This window comes from Lolium rigidum, chromosome 4 (genome assembly GCF_022539505.1).
Source record: "Lolium rigidum isolate FL_2022 chromosome 4, APGP_CSIRO_Lrig_0.1, whole genome shotgun sequence".
Classification (NCBI taxonomy): Eukaryota; Viridiplantae; Streptophyta; class Magnoliopsida; order Poales; family Poaceae; genus Lolium; species Lolium rigidum.
Window position 1 is genome coordinate 268,206,764 of NC_061511.1, and position 9,878 is coordinate 268,216,641.

Below are 9,878 nucleotides of genomic sequence, written 5' to 3' on the forward strand. Positions count from 1 at the left end.
ATAAAGAAAGCCGCCGGAGAGGAAGTGGAGGACCCCGAGGAAGACGTCAACGCGCGGCCTGCGGTGCCGGTTGTGCGGCTCATGTACGGTTAGATCTCAGAGGCGTCGATCGTGCTTTGCTCCCGGTAGTGAAAGAGACGAACCACGTCGAGGCTGTAGATCTCACGCCAAGGAGGAGCAAAACAGACGCGGACGTCGGCATCGACTATGTGGCGGCGGCTGCTGTCCGTCGATACCTAGATACCTAGGCACGGGTCTATTTGCCAACTACTGGGCTGGCCTGAAAACTACTAACTTTTTATTATTTACATCCTGGTGGGCTACCGGGCCTAATCTACTACGCTCAATCTTAACCGTTGACCCTTAATCATACCTCTCTTCACTTAGGTGTGGTAAAAGGTACTGTAAAACAAGCAATAATACTTAATAATAATAATAATAATAATAATGACAGTAATAATAGTGAGCAACAATTACTACTCCATATCATAGTGTTGTTCGCAGAAACTCTGAATTAGACCAATTAAAATGGAGCAAAGGCTGAAAACTCAACTGAGCCCTAACACGCATCAAGTCAGAACCGACAAGCTAACCAATACACACCCACACTTGTTAATGATACACTCACGAACGTAACCGATTATTATGACCACTATATTTGCACACCCCGACCCAAGAAAGCATCTTCCATTAGTATTACCAATGCCTTTGCCCCCCGATGCGCCTGGCAAGATGTATGTCCTTTTGCACTGTAGCAAAAAAGGTCAGGTGAATGAGGGCATGCTAATCTATACATGTATTTCCATTATATATATAAAGTAATTGCTAGTTGATACCATCAATTTGTTAAGATAGAAACAAGAACGATGATGATGATGAGTGACATCAATTTGTTACGACAAACAGTACGCAAGTAGAAAATACAGACATATTTTACAAATAAAAATTCTTATTTTGATACTATGCTTGTATCCTCAAGATAACACAGAGTTTTCTGCAATGGTAACCAACCAGATTTGGTGTCTAAATGCAGGATTGAAAATTCTAGCACACTAGCCATAACTGTCAGAATATGTACCGTTTGTTCCACATGTTCGTTGAGAAAAAAGAATAGAAGGTCCTGTTGAGATGGGGTCTGCTATTTGTAGATCTTCTTATTATTAACCATTAGAATTTTTGCAACTTCAAATAACATAAAACTAAATATCACCTCAAATAAAAGCAAAGATGATACTGTGATTGAAATGCTTTGATAACTTTGGCATGTATCCTTCGCAATTACCAAAAATAAGATAAGTGCAAACGAAAAGAAGTGCTCATTCAGTGACAACTTACTGACGGTAACTCGCTTCGCATGGATGGCGCAGATATTTGCCTTTTCAAATAAGTCTACCAAGCGATACTCTGCAGCCTGCATATGGAAAAGGAGAGAAAACCATATTCATTGCAAAGCAAAATATGATGAAGGACAGTGACTGGAAGTACAACTAGGGCATTACTGACTGACCTCTTGCAGCGCGACGAGCGCTTCAGGAGTCCAGCGGTTCACATCGGTGGAGAGGGAGTCGTTGATCTCCTTAACCTGCAAATTCATCGATCTAAATCATGGACATCGAGAGAGGATGACAGTCAGACAAGGATACCCTGACTGACAGAGCAGAGGGCACGACGGAGGCACGCACCAGGCGGACAAATGGCGCGAAGGGGAGGAGCAGCCCTGTGAAGCTCTGGTACTTCCTGATCTCCCGCAGCGCCATCGCGCCCGGGCGGTACCGGTACGCCCTCTTCTTCTTCTCCGGCTCCGGCCGAGGCTCTGGAGACACCATCCGCAACGGCGGCGGCGGCCTCCAGGGACGGGAGCGCTCGAAGCCGGGCGGCGCCTCCCTGGGCTCCAGCCTGGGCATCCTCGCCACGGTGTGCTTCGTGCGGGCCATCGCGGCGGCGTGAAGTGTAGTGTAGGTACGCCGAGCCGTGCCGTGCGTGGTGTGACTCTAGCTACTGAGCTTAGTAGCTAGCAGTCTGCGGCGAGTGTGTTGAGTAGGAGGAACGGTCAGTCGGGCGCTTTCGAATGATTTGGTTGGCAGCTGACAGATGTGAAGCAGAAGGAGCGATCAGCCGTTTTTGCCGACTCTCAGCGGATGGGGAACAACAAAAAATTCAGAAAAATACTAGTATTCGGCACATGGTGATAATAATAATAACAATATTTCCAAGCATGGAAAATTGTGCAAAAATATGTAAGCTAATGATGGGTAAAAAGTTAACCTTGTTAAATTTCGCAAAATGTATGAACATTTTTGGCTTTACAAGAATCACCAAATAATGCACGGAACAAATTGCTATGACGCAGGTCATGACTTGTGCTGCACAACCATTTTCAGAAGATGGTACTACCAAAGCTTTTTGAAATTTATGTTATACAAAAAAAATTGATGTCTTCAGATTCTAGCCGAAATAAGTTTTAAATGGTAAGACTACATCAAGAACTGGTCCAGAAAAGATAGCTGACTTCGAGAGAGGGAAAAACGCGTCAGTTGACGCGGTGCCAGCTTCCAAATCCGTGCCAAAGAAATGTCACAACACAACATACGTTTTGAACAAACGATCACATCACTGAGTTCGCCACATGGCACTGGCAAGAAAATGAAATTCAGACAGACAGGGGGCTTTGTTTCGATCATCAACTACAGATTTAATCTGAAGGAGGCTGGCTAATGCCCGCTGGGCCGCAGCGACGAGAGGACCACGTCCTGGAGGGAGCTGTCCTTCTGCATCGCGGCCTTGAACTCGTCGAAGGTGATCTTGCCGTCGCCGTTGGCGTCCATCTGGTCGAACATCTCGTCCAGCTTCCCTGGCTCCGCGATGTCGCCCGGAAGGCACTCCTCAGGCAGGGCCTAGCAATTTTCACAAGTTTAGAACAAGAGCTTTGTCAACATCTAAAACCAAACCGCCTGAAGAACGCTTGGTCTGGTAGAGTTAGTCTGAATTCCTCTTACCCGGAGCATCGACGCCAACTCTTCCTTGCTGATGCAGCCTGACCGGTCCTCGTCGTACATCTGAAATCGTGTTTCTTGTTGTCAGATGTTGAATCAACCTAGCGTGTCAGTTTAGGAACCAGTCTGAAAGCAAACATTGAGATGATGCATTGATTGCTACTGCAATCTGTAGCATCAAATCTTTCTCTAGTAGTGTGATTTTGGGTATATACCTGGAAGCAGAGCCGCAGGGCATCATCGCCGCGCGAGTTCCTCAGGTTGGAGAGCCCGCAGAGGATCTCCCTCATGTCCACGGTTCCATCACGGTTGTTGTCAAACAGATCAAACACACGGGGAGCTAGAGGGATCAGGGAGTCCATCTTCATTGCTTTCAGCACCTGCTCGAACTCTGTTAGCGTGGCATTCTCTCCGTCTGCGCATCTGCACCAGGACCACTTTGTAAATAAGTTCAGGTATTCATTCAACAAAGTTACAGATTTCAGAAATACGCAGCTTCTTACAAGGGACTGCAACTATTCAAACTTTAATCTGCTTATACATCATGGTTAACTATCCGTATTGGGATTATCCACATTTTGAACATCTCGTCTAACTGAGTAACGCTGTTACCGATATATCAAGCACTAGACAACATATTGTAGATAAACCCATACACTCACATCCGTGCGAAATGAAGCCGCAGATTATCTAGCTCTTCCGAGGTAAGATCATGGGTTCCTAAAAGACTCCTCAGCCTTTTTGTCCTCAGTGCCACTTTGCTGCTCAGGACGCTTGCTATAGCTGCTGCCCGCAATTTCCTTCTGGCATTGAATCTTTGCAGTTTTGTGACAACCTCTGCATCCATTCGATCTTGCTTGGCACAGTCTCCTATCACCCAAGGATGCATCAAAAGCTGGGTTGTCATGATAAATGGGCACACAGCTAAGTACAGTTATATCAAGTCAAGTGCGAAGAAGCACAAAAGGGAGCAGGAGATATACATCACTCGCGGTGGGCCTTTTGTAAGGTTCAACGGAAAGAAGACTGGAAATCAGTTCTTTGGCTGATGAAGTTACTGTTTTCCATGTGTGCTCCTCAAAACTGAATTCACCCTGCAAGTAAGCAGGAGTATTTGTAATTTTGTATAGACACTCAAGTGCTCAAGTTCTAAGACACCATATTATCCGTATTTATAAGGCCTTAATTCTTCAAAGAAAAGGTACCAATTCCTTTTTGAGTGGCTTATGACAAAGTCAATTAACCCCACACCCATGATGGCTCACAGTTTTGGGTGTTATTCTGAGTAGTAGAACACGTTATATTCTTGTGGATTACATGTAAGACAATATTTGTTTGCATCCTTAAAGGAATCTCTAGTTAGCTACTGACTTAAATATCTCAAAGAAACTTGCCCATTGGAAGTTTGGAACTAGACATCAGATAAGACAAATAAAAATTCAAGTGGCAATAACTAACAGAGAAGAAACTTCAGCAATGATTGACAGGCATGTTTCTATACTAAGTACAGTCAATTGTTCCAATCCAACTGACACAAGGTGGACACTCATTCTGACATTACATGGCTCGCCCATAATTTATACTGGAAGAGCATAGGGCATACAGTTTATGGAGATCAGATGATTCATGGGCACAACAATCTTGTTTCATAAGCAAATGCATTCAAAGAAATTTATTTAACACCCTTTTCCACTACAGGTATTGTCATACTAGGTTGTAGAAGTTCTGTATAGGTGAAAAACTGGAGATATGAATCACAAGAAAACTCCAAACCAATAATATAACCATTGCAGACAATTTTCCCCAGATGCTAGTTCAGATGGATACTTACTTGGAGGATCCTTTGATGCTTTTCTAGATTAGTTGGAGCATGAAATGGCGGGCATCTGCAATGTACAATAAAGCCTGTGAACTATGATACATGAGTCAAGCCAAGAGAATTATCAGAAGAAAGGATGGCCAACGTACCCAGATAAGAGAATATACAGAATCACCCCAACAGACCACATATCACTTGCAGCTGAAACCTCTTGCCTCGATAGTGCTTCTGGTGAAACATAATCTATCGACCCAAACAACGCCACAATCGGGTCACTGAAATCTTCTACAGAACTCAACCCAAAATCCATGATCTTCAACGTGGAATCTTCTTTTCTGTCCGTGAACAGGCAATTTTCCGGCTTCAAGTCTCTGTGTATGATGTTCGCCTTGTGAAGAGCTTTCAACCCACCGGCGATCTGGCTAATGATAGCAGCCGCATCAAACTCCGAGTACCGCTCGCGACCTATTATCCTGTCGAAAAGCTCACCACCAGAGCACAGCTCAAGGATAAGGTGCACGCCGTTCGCATCCTCATACACATCATGCAGGCTGATAACATTCGGATGGGGCGCAACATTCTCAACTATCCTCCTCATGACGAGTATCTCATTAGTCAGCAACGCGTCGGAGATGGATACCTGCTTCCACATCGGGAGGCCCGAGCTCGGCGCGCCACCCTTTGACCCTTGCTGCATCCCCATCATCGCTGGGCCGAGCCTTCGGAGGGTCTTTATCGCGACCTGGGTGTTTCCTTCAGACTTGCTGACTCCTCTTCTCACTATCGAGAAACCACCTCGGCCGAGGACATCCACAACTTCATAGTCATCAGACAGCTTTCTGCTTTCAGTCGTGGACATTGCGTAGCAGCAAGAGTAGCTTCAACCAGTTGTTTGACTCAAGAACCTAACAGCTGAAGGTAACAAATACCGGTAAGAAGGAAGCCAAGAGGGCACGAGCACCCAAAATCAGCAATAAACCGGTACAAATCGACCTGTTTCACACAAGAAATCAGAACAGTGATCACTGATACAGGAAGAACAAATTGATCACAGGTCTCTGGGGAGAAGAAAGATTGGGGAACAGCAGAGCACAAACTGGAAACAGTAGTTGGGAACAGACAGGGACGTCTATATAAACAGCTCCACTGTGAGAACTATATACAAAGAGCACAACGTTGGGGAGTTGAAGATTGTGACGCCACAAGAAAGAGACATGTGCAACAACCAACAAAAGGGAATAAACTCACCGAGTACTTTCTTTTTCGTGCAGGGGGCAAGATGACAAAGAATTGAGAAATTAGATGATAAGAGGAAGACGCCAGGCCAAAAAACAATCATGTTGACCTGGTTGCCACTGCTGTAGCCTGTAGGGCTACTTTGATTTGGTCTTCACCCGGTGAGGCCAGGCCTATATTAGTCTTAGTTTAATGCATTGTCTTACATTGTTGATGGAAATTTCTTCTTCAGCCGGACCCTAGAGCTGGAGGCCTGTAAATACATGCATGTGAAAGAAGCTCCGTTCTGATTACACATGAGAGCTACAGTACAAAAAACAGCGTCCACTTCACAGTTGATCTGATCTGACTACTCACATTTTGGACTGCAAACAACAATGGGCAATTCGTGAAAGCAATCACCACAACTATTTTACTGAACATATAGAGATGTTATTCACCTGAATATTGCTACCAGATTCAGAAAATCCGTCAAATCAAAATGGTAAGCAACTACTCCTGGAAGAGTAAAATGCGCAAGCAGGAAAGTAACAGAAAATTGATCAAGAACACCAGGACTGTATCGCTACTACTCACTCCATCCCGTAATATAGGATGTTATTACAACCAATTACAGCCTATATTAGTTGTAATAACATTATGAGACAGAGGGACTACCATATAACTAATGCCACGGACAATGGGTATTTTGAGATCTGATGGTAAGACAAACATTGGTATTAGCACTCATCCAGAAAACACAAACGAAACAAACTGTAACAAAAATCCAATATATTATATCATGCAACTGTCTTCAAAACTTTCAGAGATAAATAAGTTTCTTCAAGGATAACACTGGGTTTGTAACTTCCGAGAATATAAGAACATATCCTACATTCCTACTTAGATAATATATCGATGGCTTCAAACAGATGTTTCCACTAGCGTAACACCCACACCGAAATGCATTGACAGAACTAAATTTTCTAGATGAACTCAGCTGAATCCCCAAAACTCAATTGCCCTTGTGATGCTTTGGATCTATCACTCATATGCCCTTCGCCTGGCATCAGATATCCGCAGCTCCTTCCTGCTACGATTTCTCCGTTTACTTCTAGTTGACTTTTCCTTGGCATGTGTTCCTTCTTGTTCACTTGTCTGTTCATCTTTCACTGGCTCTGCCAAACTAGGGTCTTCCTCGGACCTAGATCTCTTGCCACTCTTGACCTTCTTGCCTTCTGAGTTTGTCTTGGCATATATTTCTTTGTGCTCACTCATCAGCTTATCTTCCCTTGGCTTTTCAGAACTAGGACCTTCCTCAGACTTTGATTTCTTGTGAGCTTTGACCTTCTTACCTTCTATCTTCTGTCCTCCTAGGATCAAATCTTTCTGCATCTTCTTATGATAAGTCACCTCCCATTCATCCTCCCTATATGGTGCTAGCTTCTTTATGGGAACATATTGGTTCAAATCCCTGTCATCTGCTTGCAATATCTCATAGGTCTTCAGGCCATAACTGTTTGGCTGAACTTTCCTATACTTGAACCGAGTCTTCAGATCTCCAATGGTGTCCTCATAGTCTAGCTTATAGTACTCGTCAAATTCCTTCTCAAGCTCCACTTTGTCCTTGCGAGATATCTTCCCTTCCCTTTTCTCGCCAACCTCATCACCATCTGCAAGCTCCTTATTTTTCTTCTTCTTCTTCTTCTTCTCGCTAATAGCTTTCTCACCACTAGCAGTAGACCCTTCGTTATTATCATCAAGAGCCCATTCTTTAGGTAGCCCAAGCAATTCGTCTTCCTTGTCAAAATCAGGTTTGGCCAAATCAAAATCATCCCCACCTCCAAAGCCAGGATCAACCTCATCAGCACCATAGTAGTTCTCATTGAACATCTCGCGCATTTTCCTGTCATAATCCTCCGGATCAAAATCCTCCTCCAAGTCATCCGCACCAAGCTTGCAAGCAGCATCCCCTTCGATTCCAGCAATCATCCGGATCTTCTCGAGCTTCTCCGCGATCTCTTTCTTCTTCAGATTCTTGAGATGCTTCAGCTCCTCTGCCTGCTGCTGCTTGGCTAGTGCATTCCGTTCCTCCTTGCTCTTCCGCTGCTTCTTCCTGCTGCTCTCCTTCTTCCTCACAGACCCCTCAATCACCCGGGGATGTCCCATCACCCTATCAGTCACTGGCGCCTCTGAAGCTGCCATCTCCTCATGCCGGAAATTATAACTTCGGGCATTGTAATTATCCTCATAATCCTCCCACTTTTCTATCTCAGCCTCCTCCTCCGACACCTCCTGGATATCATCCAGAGAGAAGTTCTTGCCCGCCCCTGTTTCAAGGTACGGCCTGTTGAGGATGTAATCTTTCAAGAACTTCTCATTCTCATCCAGCTCCTCATCCTTCCCGAAAACCTCACCCGCCAGCTCCTCCGTCTGCTTCTCATCTTCATCCTCCTCGCTCTCGCCACCATCTCCATCAGCCTTCTTCACCATGAACAAATCGTCCTCCTCGCCGTCACCACCACCTACCTCCTTCTTCTCCGCCTCGAGGAACTCCTTGAGCCCCTCCCTCTGGCGCTCGTCGTACGCAATCCTGTCGTACTTGTTGCCGCGGCCAGTCTGCGCCGCGAACTCGGGGCCCTCCTCGAGAAGGTGCTGCGCGTTCACGTCCTTGAGGTACAGCGGCCGCTCCTTCTTGGCCTTCCCCGCCTTGGGCTCCCCCTCCGCGCCGCCGGCCTCGTCCTCGTCCTCCGACGAGGAGGAGGAGTACACCTTCGCGTCCGGGTCGAAGATGGCGCTGTCGCAGCTGCGGATGCGGCGGATGACCTGGAGCACGCGGCGGTCGACGCGGCGGGAGGCGGCGGCGACGGCGACGTCCTCGTCCGACGACTCGTCGTCGGAGTCGTCCTCGTCGTCGGACTCGGGGATGAGGCCCTTCTTCTTCTGCTCCTCGCGGCGCTGCAGCGCCTCGCGCCGCTTGTTGTGCTCGAAGCGGCGCGCGTACTCCTCGTTGATCTGGATCTTGGAGTTGTCCTCGGCGGGGGCGTCGGAGTCGTCGTCGGAGCCCGCGAGGATGTCCAGCACCTTCCCCTTGCCCTTGCCCTCCGCCGTCATCTTCCCGGACCGGCGACGCCTTCACTGCTGCTGTGCTGCTAGGGCGACGGCGGCGGTGGCGCTGCACGGCTCGTTCTAGGGTTTTTTGCAAACAGTGGCGAGATGGGCTAGGACTTTGGAGCAACCAGGAGCATTCTATTTACGATGCATTTAAATGACAACAGTGACGCATCTTATCTGCCCTAGTACGGCCCATTCGGTATCTTGTTGGGCTCCATTTGCGGCAAATCCTATATTTGACATCCTAGCGGGACAACGCTAACCCCTAAGAAGCAACGGGCCAGCCCACCTAGCTCACATCATACACTCAAAAACAAAAAAACTAGCTCACATCAGTGGCGACCGAAATCACAGATACTAGGAAGATGATGCAGCGACGATCGGGAGGACCTCGCCGTCGACAAGGCTGACGCGGATGGGTGCGGCATCGCCAGCTAGGCGAGGAACGAACCTCACCGGACACGGGGATGACGTGGTTTCTGGAATTTGACATCAGGAAGTGGCACGAGTAGAGGATGAGACTCATTATATTAACTTTTAAACAAACCCGGTAGCTTAGTTGGTTCCACCTGTAAGTACCCCCGAAAGGAGATGCGGGGCAAAGCCGAGAGCCGCGGCGTCGTCGGCGAAGGTGAGGAACAAAGCTTAGGGCTTAGGGGTGGGTGGGGTGCAGGTGCTTACAGGTGCTTGGAGCTCACCGACGACGAGATCTTAGGGCTTCTGGTGGGGGTGCGGGG

General features: G+C 46.9%; 1 protein-coding gene and 1 pseudogene across 1 annotated transcript; both read right to left on the reverse strand.

The window, feature by feature from the left end:
* Nucleotides 1-696: 696 nt before the first annotated feature.
* On the reverse strand, nt 697-1,934 carry LOC124648749 (histone H3.3-like). The gene is made up of 4 exons (XM_047188460.1): nt 1,683-1,934; nt 1,508-1,582; nt 1,336-1,411; nt 697-749 (listed from the first exon to the last, which is right to left on the reverse strand). The coding sequence occupies exons 1-4, from the start codon at nt 1,932-1,934 to the stop codon at nt 697-699; spliced, it is 456 nt and encodes a 151-aa protein (XP_047044416.1).
* A 664-nt stretch (nt 1,935-2,598) lies between these two features.
* LOC124648750 lies at nt 2,599-9,141 on the reverse strand (annotated as a pseudogene).
* Nucleotides 9,142-9,878: the final 737 nt, after the last annotated feature.